Source organism: Paramisgurnus dabryanus, chromosome 8, assembly GCF_030506205.2.
Source record: "Paramisgurnus dabryanus chromosome 8, PD_genome_1.1, whole genome shotgun sequence".
Taxonomy (NCBI): Eukaryota; Metazoa; Chordata; class Actinopteri; order Cypriniformes; family Cobitidae; genus Paramisgurnus; species Paramisgurnus dabryanus.
In genome coordinates, this window is record NC_133344.1 from 5,517,586 (window position 1) to 5,537,651 (window position 20,066).

Below are 20,066 nucleotides of genomic sequence, written 5' to 3' on the forward strand. Positions count from 1 at the left end.
ATGATATTCTTGCAAGCTTACTGAGAAATAGTAATTCAAGTCTTATTATGTTTCTGTGGGTCCCTGCTCACGTGGGAGTGGAGGCTAATGAAGTGACTGACAAACTAGCTAAGCTAGCTCTAAATCAGGAGAATGTTGACATACAAGTAAGTGGCTCTTAGTAAAAAAGATGTCCAGGCTAAAGTGAAAGAACATACTCGTAATAAATGGCAGGAAGCATGGAATACTGATATCAAGGGCAGACATCTTAATAGTATTCAACAACTTGTAGGAAATGGAAGAGGTGCATTTAAAAACAGAAAAGAAGATATTATTATTTCACGTCTTCGAATAGGACATTCTGGACTAAATAATTCCCTTTTTAAAATAGGAAAGCACGCAACTGGTAAATGCAGATATTGTGATCAAACAGAGACAATAGAGCATATTTTATTTATTTGTCAACAGTATGAAAATTAAAGAATATCAATGTTTCAGGAAATGGAAAAATTGGACATAATAACTTGTAATTTACAAAGCTTTTTGGAATGTAGTTTAGAGCAATGGAAGAGATATAGAGTCATTATAAATTTTTTTAAAGAAATAGGGTTATATGGCATAATTTAGTTGTTTTTTTTGTTGTTTTTGTTTTTTTTCCCTTTACTCTCGCCTTTCCTTGTATATCGGTGCTCCCCACTCCAGTTTAGTAGGTGGCGGTAGTGCACCATAAGCTGGTTTGCCAACCGCCATAAAATTACAGAAGAAGAAGAAGAAGAAGAAAGAGCGCGCGTGTGATGTGTTTGTGTATCCTCAGTGTTTTCCTCTCTTGCGTGTTTCATTGAGTTTAAACAGAGTCTTGTCTCTGTGTATTTAAGCGAAATTTAAGCAAAAATCTATCAGCTAAAAAAGAGGTGGCGTTACTGGAGACAGAGCTGAGGTCAAGAGGAGATTTAGAAATGAATCGAGAGGTTTGTACAGCTTAAACATCATTTACCTGAATCAGACAACATCAAATCATTTCTAATCTTACTGTCTGTGTGTGTTGTGTTGTCAGGATGTGGATTGTTGTGAATCTTCAGTGTATGTGACTGATGATGGGAGTCTGGATTCAGTGTGGATGAGCAGAGATCAGAGCCGCACACCACAGCCACTGCTGGACTCTAAACTCTCTGAAGAGAAATCCAGACACACACAGGACTCCGAGCTCAGTCTGACTTTACTCTGTTATACTGAGTCAAAGCCCACAGACACTCAGGACACTACAGTGTGTGACAGTAAACAGAGCTTACAGGAGGATCAAACCTCCACAGAGTCTCTGGATTCTGTCTGTAATGCTGGAGAACAGCAGCAGATCCTGCAGACCACACGGAAGATGTGTTCAGTTAAACTCATCGACTGCAAGAACCTCATGATGAAGATTAATACTGAACCCACAGAAATCAAAACTGAACCCACAGAAATGAAAACTGAACCCACAGAAATCAAAAGTGAACCCACAGAAATCAAAACTGAACCCACCGAAATCAAAACTGAACCCACCGAAATCAAAACTGAACCCACAGAAGAGGAAGATCGCACTGATGAAGATGATGACTTTATTCCATCAGGTATGTCTCCTTAATTATTGTGTTTTTAACTGGGAGCACCTATTTTGGGTTTTCAGTCACAAACTTGCTGAGTTTAGGATATCTTTAATACTTATTGAGCAACAGGTATGTAGGCTTAAAGGGTTGGTTCACCCTAAAATGATAATTTGATCATAAATCACTCACCTCTGTGTCGTTCTAAACCCCCAAGTGCTCCGATTGTCTTGACAACACATTTGTAGATATTTTTGATGAAGTTCGGGAGGCTTCTTTCTGTCCAACTGTGTTGTGGGCGGCAGTGGCTCAGTGGTTCATGTAGGTTGTCTACAAACCGGAAGGTTGGTGGTTCGATCCCCGGCTCCACTGGACCAAGTGTCGAGGTGTCCTTGAGCAAGGCACCTAACCCCAGCTGCTCCCGACGAGCTGGATGGCGCCTTGCATGGCTGACACCGCCGTCGGTGTATGAATGTGTGAGTGAATGGGTGAATGTGAGGCAACATGTACAGCGCTTTGGATGGCCATAGGTCTGTTAAAAGCGCTATATAAATGCAGTCCATTTACCATTTACCAACTGACTTCAGTTAGTTTCAAAATTCCCCAGGAAATAATGAAGGTCGTGCTCTTAAACAGGAAATAATATATGGAATTATTTGTGCATCTTTGAATTACTGTAAGAATATTTCCTTGAAATATAATTTTTGTCATATCAAGTCATATTTTAAAGCTCACGTAACACACGCTGTTTCTGCATTTCTGATGTTAATCTGGAGTACCTATAGAGTAGTATTACATGCTTTTTATCTCTGAGAGTCTTTACAGGACACTCCACTACAAACAATTACACAAAGGAAATAGACAGCATTTGCACAAACACTGAGTGCGTTTACATGCACAGCATAGGCGGATTACTATCAAAAATCTGCTTATTATAGAAAAATGTTTTCATGCGTTTACATGCAAATCAATAAACCGGCTATGCAGACTAGGGCTGTGTATCGCCAACAATTTCCCGATACGATACGTGTCCCGATAGGATGCACATCACGATACAAGACTATTTTGAATTACATTTTTGTTCAGTTTAGTAACATTATTATTATTATTATAATTATCTGTCTATTGTATATTGAATAAGCAGTGTTGTAACAGTTGTGTTTTTGCCATTCATTTATTAGCTTTTGGGGTAACTCATAGAAATACTTAAAATCTCAGAGTTAGTACTTGTGTTTTTTAAAACAGTTTTACAAAGATAGTGTCTTAGCCTACTCTAGGCATTATATTTGTCTCTCATTTAATTATTCTATATCTATTAATATATCTATAAACATGCAGTCAGAGTTAATACTATTTAATAGAAATCAGATTATATTATATAACAGCAATTCGTCATGTTACTTTCAAAAGTGCATCCGAATCGATATACAAGGTGCTGTATCGAGCGCATCGTCAGGCGTCCATGATGATGTATCGTCGTAACGATATTTTGAACACAGCACTAATGCAGACAACTCCGTTTACATGGGACTTGAAGAATTCAAGAAGTTTTCTCGCTGGCAGTGACTTCACCACCTATAGTACATAATAGTTGATCAAAAAGCAGACGGCATATATCTGTCTAAAGCTATATTGTTGTATCTCTTCTCGGGTCTGCAGAACCTGTAAATGTAACATGAGCTTCTATTTTAACAGTTTCTCTGCCAACTGCTTTAGTCGAGCGGAGACTTTTATACGTTACTTTAACGTTTATCTTTCAGGGAGACATGCGCACATGGACAAAACCGTGAGAAAGCCGGTTAAGGTGTTTACATGCCACGCGAAATCGGCGTTATGAGCAAAAAAACTACCTCTGCCGATCGGTTTTTGCTTGCGTCGTTTATGGGCTTTTCCCGATAAAGGAAAACTGTTTTACGTGTTTACATGACCCCACTTGTTATCAGTTTATTAAGCATAATTGGCGTAAGACTGTGCATGTAAGCACACTCACTGTCGTTTTCTCTTCTTTTATTTTTATTTCTTCCAAGAACAAAAAGTTGTGGAGCATTTTCGTCACCCTAATGTTTGATTCCTGTTTTTTGTTTGTTCTAAAAAATTGTTTGCAATGGTAGATCGTCTACTTTTCACTTATCCTAATTTTTTTTATTTACTGTAAATGTTGCACATCAGTGATGCCCTGATGGCCTGGTAGAGTAATAATTTAATTAAACAATAATTTTTATTGCGTATGTGTCGAAACACGGTCAATACTTTGAAAGCTCCGCGGACACGTGCGCCAAACGCGGAAAAAAGGTACACCTCGCCTTCGTGTAGCACGCCCCCTTGTCACGTACTTGATGTAGGCACGGATACAATGATGTTTCCGAAAAAGAGGATAGTGGAGACAGTTTAATCGTTCACGATATCGTCATATCACACACCCATATCCATTTATTCTAGACACACGCTCCGAACCCTCGCTTTAAATATCCCATCACTAACAATGACCCAGCTGTAATAACAGGACTGACACCTGTCTTCTGTCTATATGTGTGAATCTAGAAAAAGATACAGAATCTCAATTCTTCATCCTTCTTTGTGTAAATAAGAGTGAAAAGACAATTTAATTGTTTCATGTTTCTTTCAGATGTGAAGAGTGATTCATGTTTGGATATAGAAATAACGTCATCAACATCAAAAGAGCGACTGACAGCACAAACTCTTTCCTGCATCACCTGTGGAAAGACATTCAGCTCACAGAGACTTTTAGAGAGACATGAGAGAAAACACACAGAACAGAAACTCTTCAGCAGATCTGAGATCAGCTTTACTACCTTACAAGAGAAGAAACTTCATTCAGAAGACCACAGAGAGAAGAAGAAGAAGAAGCAGTTTCACTGTGAGCAGTGTGGGAGGATTTGTGTCTCTTCCTCTGATCTAAATGATCACATGAGGACACACAGTGATGAAAAGCCTTTCTACTGCACTGAGTGTGGAAATTACTTCAGAACCAAACAAAATCTTCAAGTTCATCAGAGAGTTCACACAGGAGAAAAACCTTACAAGTGTCCTCACTGTGAGAAGAGATTTAGCTGTAAATATAATCTGAAGACTCATGTGTTTTTACACACCAATGAGAGACCGTATCAGTGCAGTGAATGTGGAAAAACCTTTAGGGATTCATGTTTATTAAAAAAACACCAGAATATTAACTTTAAAGAGAAACTCTATCAGTGTTCACACTGTGAGAAACGTTTCTGTCATAAATATCAGCTAATAATCCATCAGAGAGTTCACACTGGAGAGAAACCTTACGCCTGCTCGCACTGTGGAAAGAGCTTCACTAGTTCATCTAATTTAAGAGTTCATGAGAGAGTTCATACTGGAGAGAAACCTTATCACTGTAGTGTCTGTGGGAAGAGTTTTAGTGTAAAGGCTTCATTACTAAAGCACAAGAGAATTCATACAGGTGAAAAACCTTTCAAATGCTCTCAGTGTGACAAGATGTTTACTTGTTCGAGTAGCTTAAAAACCCATGAAAGAGTTCATACTGGGGAGAAACCTTATCACTGTAGTGTTTGTGAGAAGAGTTTTAGTCAAGGGTCTACATTACTAAAGCACAAGAGACTTCATACAGGTGAAAAACCTTTCAAATGCTCTCAGTGTGACAAGACTTTTTCTCAGTCAGGTCACTTAAAATCCCATCAGAGAGTTCACACTGGAGAAAAACCTTAACACTGGGAAGAGTTTATTAACAGTCAAACTTTGTAAATACCAGTGACATTAATACGGTTATGACACCAAAAAGTTTTAACGTATAAAGTTTTAAATATTGTTAAAAAACCTGCGTTAATAGTAAGAACAAATAATCAAATTATGACCAATATTGCAGAAAAATACTTTCTCTTTCAACAGGGTTCCCGTGGGGTCAGTGGTGTAGTCTAGATTTTTGTAGTGAGTATACTGTGATTTTTCCCTCTCACCCTTATGCTCACTCATCCTAGCGTGACACCTCAGCACCACCACACTCACAGATGCATACAGTATGGATCTTCATGTAACTAAGAGCATTCTGAAAGTGTACTCATAAACACATAAACTGAATGTTTAGAGCCAATGGGTTGATTTTTGGACTGGTTTAGTGTTAATCAACATCTAACTCAGGGACAAAAGTTACTCAACTGTTAATTAAAATTAAATTAACTGTTTACAATCTTCAATCTGTGGCTAACACATGCATTGAAGGAGAAAAACTATTCACTCTTTCAATAGCTATTATCTGACAACTATTGATAACATTACCATGTGTAATTTAATGGTGTAAATGTTTTTAATTAATACACATTTAAGATGACCATGAAGTTACTCTCATTTGCATAGTCATTGCATGCATAGGCTATAATATAAGCATTGTCTTAAAATGAAAATAGGCTTATACTTATTATTACAAGACCATCATGTAGCCTAATATTAGACACCCAAACCAAACAGAAGATTAAGATCATATACATCTTGAACGTAGATATATGAACAAAGAGATGGGAAGTTTAACACTGTGAAGCACAAGCAAACATGCAGAGGAACTGAAGGCAGCTAAAAACCATCAGGATATAATCACGGGCTTTTTTATTGCATTTGGAGCCTTACCTCCAGATAAAGCAATAAACTGGACTGATGATTTAAATGTTGTTTACTCACATGTGTGCGTTGTAAAGCAGCACTGCTCCACTCGCTCACATCTCCACATGGACTGTTTGTTTACAGTGTCGCGTGAGCAGCTACACTGCAGGTTCGCCTTCATTTGGCGCTAAGCAGACCTCTTCGTGATGTCAAAGTACCGCGAGAGCGATTCAAAGCAGATTTCTCCATGTGATAACTGGAGTCTCTCTCGCGGTACTTTGCTATCACTCGCTTGTGGCGCCACACCAGTCTGCTCCCCAGTCACTTTCGCGTCACTATAGTAATTTGATTTCATGATCGGATCGCGCAGTTCGGCAGGAAGTATAAAGCCTAATATGTATTTCAACCTGCTAAAGTACCAAGTGTAGCATGCTAATGGTCAGTGCTTCACATCTATATTATGACTAAAAGTTTAAAAATGTCACAAAACCATGCTGTTACGCATCCTCGCGCTATTTTCAGTGGGTATTGTTAAAAACATAACGAGACTTAGTTTTAGTTTTATGGAGAATAATCCATTTCAAATGCAATGTAGGGCTGTAAGTCAGACTTGGGCTTGGGCTCTGCTCTGATTTAAAAATCACTTTCTGCAATAAACAGTTCGAGGAAATCAAAGTCTTCTGGTCTTCACTAAAAAAGTTTCCAACACAAGAGAACGCAAAAACTGTTAAAATAAAATGTCCTCTCATCCAAAATATTGTCCACTATCATGTCCTCATACTAGTATGGCCAGAAATCATCACAAGCTATTGTATAAAGTAATGACACAATAAAAACAAGGGGAGGGGAAAATGTGGTAAAGAAAGAAAATAAAGAGAAAACATCAAGCTTTTAAAGACATAAAGATCAACAGAAAAACAGGAAAAAGACTATGATCAGATAAAGAATACAAACAAAAAACGTTTTTACAACTTTACACAACGTTGTATTTTGGTTGTAATTAGATTATGTTGCAGCACAACATAAAAACTACTCCCTAAATTTAAAAACGTTCTTTAAAATACCTTTTTGGTTCATTTTCTTTAAGCAGTCAAAAAACTTAAATATCACATCTGCTCACTATGAAAACAAAACCAGACTAAAATGCAACATTTGTGAGACCTTTTGTTTAATAACTAATCATAATGTTGGAATAAGACGTTTAAAGAACGTCATGACCATACCAAAATACAACCAGTGTATACATTGGTTTAAATGTATCTCAGCTTTATTAATAGTGTTTTGTTTTATAATGGTAGGCAGGACTGGTCGTTGGGCAGAGGGCCTACCGGGCATTTTGTTTTTATTTGGGGTGTGGTTTTTAAAATTACAATTGCATTATGACACAATGACATACAAAACATTACCTTAATACAATGAAAATATAACGTTGTAAAAACGTTTGTGTTTGTATTTTTAATCTGATCTTAATCTTTTTTCAACTACGATGTCCTATCTTTGTGACTTTAAAAGCTTAATGTTCTGTCTTTATTCTTCAGCAATTATTTTCCCATCCCTTCTTTTCATTTAGTCATTACTTTATACAACAGTCTGTGATGATTTCTGGCCATAATTGAGACGCATACTTTTGCTAAATCCATTGTAAAGCAGTGAGCGTCTACTCTCTCCAGTACAGCAGGAGGCGCTGCAGCTTTTTTTGTCCGCAGATAAACTCACTAAAGAAAGAAAGAAAGAGCGTTGTGTGTTTGTGTATCCTCAGTGTTTTTCTTTCTTGCGTGTTTCATTGAGTGTAAACAGAGTCTTGTCTCTGTGTATTTAAGCGTTGAGACACGCAGGACACTACAGTGTGTGACAGTAAACAGAGCTTACAGGAGGATCAAACCTCCACAGAGTCTCTGGATTCTGTCTGTAACGCTGGAGAACAGCAGCAGATCCTGCAGACCAAACTGAAGATGTGTTCAGTTAAACTCATCGACTGCATGAACCTCATGATGAAGATTAAAACTGAACCCACAGAAATTAAAACTGAACCCACAGAAATCAAAACTGAACCCACAGAAGAGGAAGATCGCACTGAGGAAGATGATGATTTGATTCCATCAGGTATGTCTCCTTAATTATTGTTGTGTTTTTAACATTTTTAACTGTCATGTGAGCACCTGCTTTGTCACAAACTCACTAATCAAAAGTCCAAAAAATACTAAGTACTAAAAGTTTAGGACATTTTAGTTTAGGATATTTTTTAAACTTATCAGGCACGTATGCTTAAAGGGTTTGTTTACACCAAAATGCTAATTTGATCATAAATCACTTACCCCTGTGTCGTTCTAAACACCAAAGTGCTCAGATTGTCTTAAGAACTATTTTTTTTGTTTGATATTTTGATGGAAACCGGGAGCCCAGCAAAAACAGAACGTTCCCCTAACATTCCCATATGGTTCCCGGGACACAAAAACGTTAACGTTCCATGTAGGTTATTTTTTAGTTATATTTTATAACCTAGGAAGAACGTACCCTGTACTTTTTTTAAGCTATTTATGGCCTAATGGATGGCCTTTAATAAAGGGATAGTTCACTCAGAAATAAAAATAATGTAATTAATGACTCACCCTCATGTCTTTCCAAACCTGTAAGATCTCCGTTCATCTTCAGAAACTTTGTTTAAGATATTTGAAATTTAGTCAGAGAGCTTTCTGAACCCTCCATTGAAAATCTATGTAAAGTATACTGTCCATCACACTGCCAATGATTTGTTTGCAGACATTTCTCATTGTGATGGTTAATGTGCATTTAAAACCCCTGTTTTGGAGAGCTGAATGATTTTCACATTTTTGTTTATACGAGCACGTAATGTGATTTTCTTTAATGCTACTGAATGATCTGTGCTTCATTGTGGATAGTGACAAGCTACCTGATATCTGCTTTAGTCCAGTTTGATATAATTTCTTCTCGTGAATGCTGATCTGCATGTAAATCCCTCGTTTTAAAGAGCTGAACCATAACTTTATTGTGGAGATGACACGCACACACACTTCAGTTAGTATTTAGTAGAATTATATGAAAACACAGGCAGGAATGAATATAAACATCCACGTAAATAGGTTGTCATACAATCTATGCCATTTAGTTTGGTAGTTAACAATAGCTAAGGTTAACTTTACTACAGACGCATCTTGCATTCAATATTGACAACACAGTAAACTATCGTTAATGTTGTTTGCTCACTAAGCAACTTTAAATGTAAACCAAAATCAACAGTAATAAAATCACTACTTGTGGTTTGTGATATGGGTTGTAATGGCCAAAGCAAACTAACAATTTTAGATTGAATTGCTCCAGTATCCGGTTGTGCCTGGAACATAACATTTATATCCATGTTCTGCCATTTTTGTCCTTGCTTGTTTCTTCTTAATACCTGAAAAACTTACAATAATTCTGCTGTGGACGTCCAGCTGGCCTAGAACATGGGCGGGTAATAGAAATGTTTGGGGCGTACATCTCAACTGTTATGTCACAGTCAGTGTTATGTTGCGATTGGCCTGTTTTTGACTTTTAGATGCACGAAATTAACATAAGAATAAGGAAACATTACTGTTTGAGGACCGGACTCTGATGAAGATATAATTGTGCAATCTTCTGTTCCACAATGTCTCTAGTAAATCTAGGTAGAGAAGACACGTTTTAATATGATCATTATGTCGGAGAAGGTAATCTGAACAACAAGTCTTGTGTGATCCATGCAATAATAAGCCGCAAACAATAACGCAAATTTTTAAGCTATTATATATTTAGTTTACTGTTTAATTAGATAATATCATCTTGCAATATATACTATAGGCTACATATTTACATTGTCACACTAAGTTAGCATTAGAAAACTTTAGTATGGTCCTGTATAAAGATTAATAGAAAAGATTAACAGAAATATATCTATATACTTGTGTCCAGTTTTTTGCTTGTTGCAGTGAACAGATCTCTTGTCTTTTGTGGTCAAAATAGCATTCAATTTTAATTTGTTGTTGTGTTTGATTATCCCAATAAGGGGTTTTTGTTTCATTTGCCATAATATGGTTAATTTTGTTTGTCAGTATTGTTCTGGTTCAGAGCATTACTGATGAGTGTTATTATCTTAACTATATTAAACAGCAAAAAAAAAAAGTATACCTTAAAATTGGTGTTATTGTTTGGTTTGCAGCTTATTGCATGGATCATCAAACAAGGCTATTGTTTTAACATAAATTATTAATTGTACTGCAGCCTTTGCAGGATATATGACAAAACACTTGCTCCAGCATTTATAAATCTCAAATCATATGTTTGAGAACTACTGCTCCTATCATGTCCTCTTCACCAGGTAGGATCTTGCGAAGACTACTTCAACAGGAATAAATGATATGGTGACTGAAATTTGTTTTATTAACTTTACATTTAAAATATTTTGACAGTGATTAATAAACACAAATTGAATTGTGTATAATAAGTATTGTGCATTATTTTTTATTATATGGAATCGGAACTGGAAAATTTCTTACGATACCCAACCCTAATAATAATAACATGACTAACACCTGTCCTGTTTATGAATCTGGAAAAAGACACAGAATTAGTGATGTCCGGTTCGTGAACGAATCATTCTTTTGAACCGGTTCTTTTCAGTGAACGAGTTGAATCAGTACACCTAATCGGACTGAATCGCTTAAAAAGTTTGCTTCTCTTGACAGCAATGATCCACAAGTTACTCACTTTCAGATGTGCTTGACAGTCATTCCGAATCTCAATTTTTCATCCTTCTTTGTGTAAATTAGAGTGAAAAGACAATTTAATTGTTTTATGTTTCTTTCAGATGTGAAGAGTGATTCATGTTTGGATATAGAAATAACGTCCTCAACATCAAAAGAGCGACTGACAGCACAAACTCTTTCCTGCATCACCTGTGGAAAGACATTCAGCTCACAGAGACATTTAGAGAGACATGAGAGAAAACACACAGAACAGAAACTCTTCACCAGATCTGAGATCAGCTTTACTATCTTACAAGAGAAGAAACTTCATTCAGAAGACCACAGAGAGAAGAAGAAGAAGAAGAAGAAGCAGTTTCACTGTGCGCAGGGTGGGAAGATTTGTGTCTCTTCCTCTGATCTAAATGTTCACATGAGGACACACAGTGGTGAAAAGCCTTTCAACTGCACTGAATGTGGAAAATACTTCAGAACCAAACAAAATCTTGATATTCATCAGAGAGTTCACACAGGAGAAAAACCTTTCAAATGCTCTCAGTGTGACAAGACATTTGCTCAGTTACGTTCATTGAAAGCCCATACAGGTGATAAACCTTTCAAATGCTCTCAGTGTGACATGACCTTCGCTCAGTCAGGTCACTTGAAAGCCCATGAGAGATTTCATACAGGTGAAAAACCTTTCAAATGCTCTCAATGTGACATGACGTTTACTTGTTCAAGTAACTTAAAAGTCCATCAGAGAGTTCACACTGGAGAGAAACCTTATCACTGTAGTCTCTGTGGTAAGAGTTTTAGTCAACGGGCTTCATTACTAAATCACAAGAGAATTCATACAGGTGAAAAACCTTACAAATGCCCTCAGTGTGACATGACGTTTGCTCAGTTAGGTTCCTTAAAATCCCATCAGAGTCTTCATACTGGAGAGAAACCTCATTACTGTAATGTTTGTGGAAAGAGTTTTAGACAACAATTTGAATTAATAATTCACAAGAGAATTCATACAGGTGAAAAACCTTTTAAATGCTCTCAGTGTGACAAGATGTTTTCTCAGTCAAGTCACTTGATATCCCATCAGAGAGTTCACACTGGAGCAAAACCTTACGTCTGTGCTCAATGTGGAAAGAGCTTGTCTGGTTCATCTCAATTAAAAGTTCATCAAAGAGTTCATACTGGAGAGAAACCTTATCACTGTAGTGTCTGTGGGAAGAGTTTTAGTCTAAAGGCTACCTTACTAAAGCACAAGAGAATTCATACAGGTGAAAAACCTTTCAAATGCTCTCAGTGCGACAAGACGTTTACTTGTTCAAGTAACTTAAAAGCCCATCAGAGAGTTCATACTGGAAAGAAACCTTAACACTGTAATGTTTGTGGGAAGAGTTAATCAACAGTCAAACTTTGTAAAGCACCAGAGACCTTGATAAGGTTATGACACCAAAATCTTGTATAAAGTTTTAAATATTGTAAAATAAGAGCAAATAATCAAATTATGAGCAATATCACAGATAAATAGAACAGAACAAACATACAAATGAAATAAAACTGTGCTGCTCATGGTTTCAGATTGATCTAACAGTACTTTATTATTGAGGACAAAAAATTACTTAAAGGTCCCATTTTTGAAAGTTTTATTTTAGGTTATGATGTCCTAAAGGGATAGTTCACACAAAAATGAAATTTCTGTTATTTTTTACTTACTTTCATGTTGTTAGAAACCTGTATCAATTTCTTTGTTCTGATGAACACGAGGGAAGATATTTTGAGGAAAGTTTGAAATAAAGACATTTGTGAGCCCCAGTAGCTTCCATAGTATAATTTTTTCTTACTATGAAAGTGTTGTTCTTTGACGGTTCTTTTATGAGTGAAATATACATTTGAAATAACGTTACCCGTGAAAGTAAACTAAACATTAGTTTCTGTACACTAAATGGGCCGGTGTCTGTAACTTAAAGTGACACTTTGTAGTTTTTCAACCTTCATAATATATTTTCAAGACCCTTGTGAATGTACATCGACTTAAAATTGGTTAAATGACATGTCTACCATAGCCTGATGGGGTCTGTAAAGCTTTTACTCGTACTTTTAAACTTGGGGTTTCGGGTAGTAACTAGGGCTGGGTATCGATTCAGATGTTCCAAATCGATTCGATTTAGATTCACAAGCTATCAGGTCTATTTGATTTCGATTCTCGGTTCAATTGTCGATTCCGATTCTCAGGTTGGTTTTTATACTCGATTCTCAATTCAACTCAATGAATATAGATTTAATACAAATACTATATTAATAAAAAAGAACCGTGAACAGCAGTTTACAGCAGTGGGTAATTAATACAAAGAAATTAAAAGTCACAACACTATCGTCGTCGTCTTGCTTGTGAAATCTAAAATGCTTCCATACCTCTGACTTTTTATGTGAAGGTGGCATCAACGTCGACGAAGCACCTGAAACACTATTTTAAGCACTGAATGAATGAATGACAGGCTCGCCTCTCACTCCTTGGTAACATCGCCCCATGCAAAAAAGAGGGTGACATCTAGTGGAGAAGACTAGTAATTAGATTAACGTCAATCTTACGTTCAATGGGTCTCATTCATGAAACATTCGTAAATATATGAGTAAATATGTGAGTGATTTGCACGTAAACAGACCTTCCCGAAAACTCTCCTCCTGATTCACAAATACTTCGTAAACGTCAGATTTGATAGTTAAATGTGTGTATGTGTTAATGAATTCCTATCAATCGTACATGGCACGCTTATTCTCAATTACCATAAATACTGCCCATTAAATCCGACTGAAAACTATATATGGGCATCATATTATGACACCAAACGAAGGATTTCAACATGTCTTCTTAAAAGCAAATGAAAAAGAAAAATGTATCAGATGCAGAAATTGAAGTTTCATTATCAGAAGTTAATTCAAAAAGTCACATTTTATTTTCAAGCATACAAAGTGGCGTCTCAGGTCCTAAAATAAAGGAAGCTTGGCAGCACATTACAGATAATGTTAATGAAATTTCATCTGTTAATCGAACTGAAACTTGACTGCAAAAAACGAATTAGTTAACTTCAAAAAAATCTTATTCAAAATAAAAAAATATAATTGTAGAGAATATACACAAGCAGTTTAGCATTTGAGCAGATTTAACTTTTCACAAAAGAACTGGTCTGGCCTGAAACAACTCATTAACCAGTCTTCATTCTCGGCAAGTAAGTCTGCGCGTCTCTGAAAATACGCCTTTTGCGCAGCGCTCTGCCAAATCTATATATTAGCCATCGTAAATGTGTTATGCCTGATTTTGGCCATTTTATAGGAAACAATTTCCTTAACAATTTCGTTTGCCCAGCCCTATTGAAATCAATAATGTATTTGATTAAAGTGTTCCGTTTGCAGTTGCTATTACTGGAGCTTAAGTTAAAAGAAAAAACTTGTATAATTACTGTATAATATTTTTTACAAAATGCTGTGTAATATGTACATGATTATGGTGAATTAAAATACAGCCTTCTTGATGAGCAAAACGTTCGGATGTTAAACGCACCATTTACGCGTGGCTGGGAGCAGGTGTAGATTTCTTTCGTACCAACTAACATTTGGAAAATACGCACATTTTCATGAATCCGAAAATGTACGCCAAAAGGACTTTACGAACGATTTACACAAAAATTCGTTATGCTCGTGTTTCATGAATGAGACCCATTGTTTGCGGAAATATATGAAAGAAAAAAATCGATTCTGCTCTTTGAGAATCGATTTTGAATCGACCACGTTTAAAAAAAAAAACGATTAATCGAAAAATCTGCTTTACGGCATACGTCAATTTCTCCACTTCCTCAAATTCAGACGGAACACTCTTTTACATAAATTTTACTGGATTAGTTTAGAGAGAGACTTATATCATGTGACATTGTGGCATCGTCGGGGCATCATGGACCTTCGACATGGGCGATCCGGGTTTGATTCCCCTTTAGGGCAATATTTTTTTTAAATATAAACTTTAACCAAGCAACCACCGTTAGAACTGGCTAGTGAACATGAGCTACGCAATTTTTTGGCGTTTGATGAAAATAAAACCCATAAAATTATATTATATGACACATGACATGCTGGAAGGCACACTTTGTGACCTAAAGAGTTGTCTTCTTTTCCTTTGTGACAGTGCTGCGGCGCTTCTGGCCTCTAGGGGTGCTAGATGTGGAAAAATACATGTCTAGCACCCCCTAGTGGGCAAAAAGTTCCATGGCGTGCCTTTAAGTAAAAAAACAATTTGATTTCCAACAGATATTTTATTAAAACTTGTGGCTACCAAAGACTTTAGAATTACAAATCAACACATTAGCATCACATCATTTACAATATATAATTTTAGTTTTCTCTGGCTTCATAATGTAACTTAAGAGGGCTGCATGATAAATCGCATGCGATTGTGTCGCGCATCTCGTCAGTGGCAGCCGACGAATGGCTAATTGAACATCTTTAACTTTTAGCGCCTAGCAGCATGTGCTACCCACGTGAAGACCTGACATGACGTCAATGCCTTAAAAGTACTTTTTTTATGAGGTAATGTGCCGTTAAACAGTGTATGTGTCCGGGAGCACACAAACTGTTCAGAACTATATGCAATAGTGTCAATTTGTGTTGTTTTTTATATTTTATTTACACATTTATAATTTTTATATTACATTTATCTATTTTATAAACTCTTGTTATGTGTTAAAGTCATTAATTTTATATTGTGTGCTATGTGATGTTGTCATTAATTGTAAATTAACTTGGCTTGGTATAAAAAAACTGAGAAAGGAACTGTTCAGATAATAAATGGTTTGTTCATTTTTACAATGATTACGTCTCCTCCTGACTTCTGCTATAGGCCTATTCTCTGGGATGGTAAATTAAAGTTTACATAATTATTCAGTATTTTGTCATTCTTTTAATTCTTTCTATGAAAGCTAAAGGACCTGTTATTGCATTGAGAGCATCTTGACCAGATGCACAGTGTGATATGGTAGCACCATAGAAATGAACTGCAATAGACGGCCAACAGACCTTTTGCAAGTACACGTCACATTTAAGTCACTGCAAGCTGCACACAACATGGTGGCAGAAAAACAGTGGAAATGAATTACACAAAAGAAACGAGCATGATGACTCACTAGAAAATGTCTTCTTGTGCTGTTGAGTGTCAGAATAGGAATGCCAAAAAAGATGGCCTTCATTTTTATAGAATATCATCTTCATCATTTGAAGATAAACGTAGATGTTTATGATTGCAATAAGCCTTTAAACGGACAGACTGGAGTGATGAAATCATCTGGAAATCTTTTAATAATTAGAATAGAAAATAATTTGAGAAGAGATAGCGTTTTCATCACATTACATTCATAATTTATTTAGAAAGATTACATTTTGAATGGGTTATACTAAAAAGCAATATCACCATTTATTAAATATTTCATGATTTTTCCGTTTTCTATTTCTTTTTACCTTATATCTTAGCCTATCTCTTCTTCCTGTTTGTTCTAAAATTATGTTTACATACTTAATAAAGATATAAATATAACACACACACAAGTGTGAAGTGATTAATATATAAACAGGCCTATGCATATTAAAGAGCACCTATTATGGGATACACGTTTTTAAACATCCTTTTGTGTGTAAGTGTGCATTAGTACATGCTAACGATATTCAAAAAGTACATACCTCAAAGAAAACGATGACGCGAGTTATCGTCTCTAACGTTCGAGGACTACAAAAAACACTCGGATTGTAGGCAACAGTTTACTTCCTGGGATTAGTGACGTAGATAAGACCAACATTATCATAGTTCAGCCCTCTCTGCTTTGCTTGGGTACGCCCTCAAAGACGGGGGTGGGGAGCGCCGAGTCAGAAGAGAGCTAAAATGGCGGAGGTTGGGAGTCCCTGCTTTTACTCTGTTTGCAAACTCTTGTTTCATTGTTTAAGCGATTAAATCTCTCGAGTAGACGCTGTCTCTTTAGATGCGAGGGCAAAATAGCACTTTATGGACTTACACAGAGGACATCATGTTTAATACGGTTCCGGAAAAATCCAGTCAGAAGTTGTTCACGGAGTTTTCACAATAACTGCTTCTCATGAACCAAAGCTGGATTTGCGCGAGGTCTCCTCTTGAAAGTTGGATTACTGTGCACTTCTGGATCACAGGCTGTAAGTATTCACGTTTATTATTTGCCTTTTACTGTACGTAACGTAACCGGAGATTAACATAATGTGCGTGTAGAGCTAAGCTTGCAAGCTAATTGTCTTGTGTTGTAATACTGTATTTCATAAACAACGTAGGCCTACCATATTTACACACGTGTATGTTGAATTATGCAGACTATCGTTTTTTTTATCGATGTTGGTTTAGACATGTTTACAAACTTGCTAAGTTGCTAAGCTAAATACAAATACAAATGCCAGCTAAACTGTTACCAGTAAAATTTGTTCTCATGATCAAACTCAAGAAACTCTAAGTACAGATGATTTGTTTAAAGTTATATGTATTTTACTGTTGTATTTACTTGAAGCTTTCTTAGATTTTGAAACGAAGTAAACACGTAATGTGTGTTGCTAATGTTGGGCCATGGAATATGTAATACATTAACGTTTTAATGAATAGTCTAACGATTTACAGTCATGGTACTCTATTGTTATAATATGTCTTTTTGACTGAATACATGTTTGTTTTATTTGTCTATATCTTAGATTCGCAGCTGGACACATCCTTCTACACTGTATGCAAACATGCAACATCATAACACACAGTACAAGGAGTCAGACTGGCATATGAGGAGCAAAGGTGTGTAACACACATGATGTATTTAGCTAGTGAAACCACTACCAGTCTTAGATGTATAACTGATGATGACAAAGTTTTTTTTCTCTGCATAATCATAGGAACCCAGGCAGTAGCATCGTTTCACAATGTTTCCATCACCATCATCAGTGGATGCCTTTGCCGTCCGTAGCCTGAGATTTCAGATTTGCAGCAAAAATTTTTTGATTTTCTCATTTATTGGAATGCTGTGCAGGTATATAAGTATTTTAGTAACTTTGTTAAATAAAGTAGTATTTACTTTTACAATAAATTAATTGCTTGTTTATATTTTACAGGTATGTGTACCTTGCAGCCATCCATTACAATGTCACCAAGCCGTAACAAAAGCAGGAGGGAAAGTACAAGGCTATGTTCCCAAAACACACAAGTGACATACCGTAAGCAGTAATGTTTTATTTCAAATACATTCATAATTAAAAACTTAATGTATGAAGCAGGGAAATAAATGATCAAAAGGATTTATTGACTGCAATATTTCTACAGTTATGTGGAGGATGTGATCAGGCTTGTGTTTGATGAGGTATTTGAAGATAAGCTGAAGGAAACCCCGATTCCAATGGACCTGGCATCACAGTTTGAGAGACCTTCAAAGGAGGACGTGATTGCATGCCATCTTCAGTGCAGGGGTCATCGAAAGCCAAAATTGTGACCGATCTGATCAGGAAGCTCCAAGCGTATCTGGAGAACAACACACGACAGGATGATAACCTTATAGTGTCGTCTTAAATAGCACCAGCTGACAAAGCTTTGATATGCCATTTATCTGAATAGATAGCTGTAAGAAATGAATTGAAAAATTTTTGAAACAAGAGCACAATATGGTTACTAAAGTATGTTTATTTGTATATTGTTTAACATTTAAATATATATTTGTAATAAATAAATAAAACTTTTGACTGACTATTATATTTTCTTTAAAGTTACATCTTTTGTTCTTTTGGGTATTTTGTTACTATAATGATACTTTAGTGTTATTGGTTTAAAAATGTAATAAAACTTAATCTAGTCCTGCACCTCAAAGGCTTATAGTCGGTACAATAAATGTTCTGTGTGTAGGGATTTAGACAATTTGTGCAAAACCTGGATGATGAATCACGCAGGTAAGAGGCCCTGGAACCTGTTGCATTCTCCTTAAAACCTAATAAGTAAAAACATAGCACTTATAAGTAAGCAGTTTTTCATAATAAAGTTTCCCATAGTGAAATAATGTAGAACATTCATTTCAATTAATACTTTCTTTGTGCTACATTTGGTGTTTCCATATAGTTTGCACAGTGATATAGTATGTAAACAGTCTTTTATAATACAGTTTACTATAGTAAAATAATGTTAACAAATGAAATAGTTTTATAATCATTTCAACAAATACTTTCTATGTGCTACATTTGGTGTTTCCATATAGTTTGCACAGTAATATAGTATGTAAGCAGGCTTTTTTAATAAAGTTTACTATAGTAAATAATGTTAATAAGTGAAATAGTTTTATAATCATTTCAAAAAATACTTTCTATGTGCTACATTTGGTGTTTCCATATAGTTTGCAAAGTAATGTAGTACGTTATAATTACCTTTTGGATGTCTTTGCAACACATTTTCGTCTTCGTTTAGCATTCTGGCAGAGCTAAGGACACCTAAAAAAGTTAAATCCAATCGCGTTAATTGACGGAGATCGTTTATATCGTAACGCCGTCTGAACTCTCTGGATCGAGCTTGAAGTGGTAAGGCAGTACAGACACCATCGTTTATAGAGAAATATAGCGCTTGTTTACGTTGCCTGTGACTCTCAGTCAGAACCGGAAAACCCACGCGTAGTCAGGGGCGTAACCTTTCAAACACACGCCGAACCCAGTTGACCAATAACAGTTGAGTAGTCATCTGACCAATCCGAATACACTAGACATTTTGGGAGGCGGAGACAGGAACTAAACCGAGCGTTTTCCAGACAGTGGGAAATCGGTGAGGTATGTAAGCAATTTATAAGACTCACAGTGCATTAGTTCAAGTTTTAATAACATGTATGTACTATGGGATATTACAATAACGTGCTAACGTGCTCATTTATTAGCATAATTGGTGCTCTTTAATTTGTATGTAAACATAATAGTTTTAGAACAAACACGTAGGCTATAAATATAAGGAAGAAATAATAGAAAACAGGAAAATTATTAAATATATAATAAATGGCAGGCATGTGCACAAAAAGGGCTTAAACTGTGCAGCGCACATGCCCTATTTGTCCTTACACTCAGAAGTGCCATTTTTTGTTGGAGGTGATTTATTATTTAAAATTTTTTTATAAAATCAATGATA

General features: G+C 36.0%; 2 protein-coding genes and 2 long non-coding RNA genes across 4 annotated transcripts in view; 3 read left to right on the plus strand and 1 right to left on the minus strand.

Moving 5' to 3' along the window:
- The window catches only part of LOC135771654 (uncharacterized), a 28,159-nt gene extending 20,525 nt beyond the window's left edge, over positions 1–7,634 (plus strand). Inside the window, exons 5-7 of the mRNA XM_073815482.1 lie at positions 855–947; positions 1,034–1,243; positions 4,197–7,634. Of these exons, the coding sequence (XP_073671583.1) occupies positions 855–947; positions 1,034–1,243; positions 4,197–5,273 (1,380 nt within the window). The 3' untranslated portion in view covers positions 5,274–7,634. The remainder of the gene's footprint in view (positions 1–854; positions 948–1,033; positions 1,244–4,196) is intronic.
- Positions 7,635–10,419: 2,785 nt separating this feature from the next.
- LOC135771717 (uncharacterized) lies at positions 10,420–15,708 on the plus strand. The gene has a single exon (XM_065282097.2). It carries the CDS (start codon positions 10,989–10,991, stop codon positions 12,249–12,251), a length of 1,263 nt encoding a protein of 420 aa, XP_065138169.2. The 5' UTR covers positions 10,420–10,988; the 3' UTR covers positions 12,252–15,708.
- Positions 15,709–16,508: 800 nt separating this feature from the next.
- LOC135771763 (uncharacterized) lies at positions 16,509–18,379 on the plus strand. The gene is made up of 5 exons (XR_010543024.2): positions 16,509–17,083; positions 17,624–17,717; positions 17,816–17,949; positions 18,032–18,133; positions 18,240–18,379. It is a non-coding gene; the product is annotated as an uncharacterized lncRNA (long non-coding RNA).
- Positions 18,300–19,834, minus strand: LOC135771773 (uncharacterized). The gene is made up of 3 exons (XR_010543037.2): positions 19,325–19,834; positions 18,837–18,894; positions 18,300–18,434 (listed from the first exon to the last, which is right to left on the minus strand). It is a non-coding gene; the product is annotated as an uncharacterized lncRNA (long non-coding RNA).
- Positions 19,835–20,066: the final 232 nt, after the last annotated feature.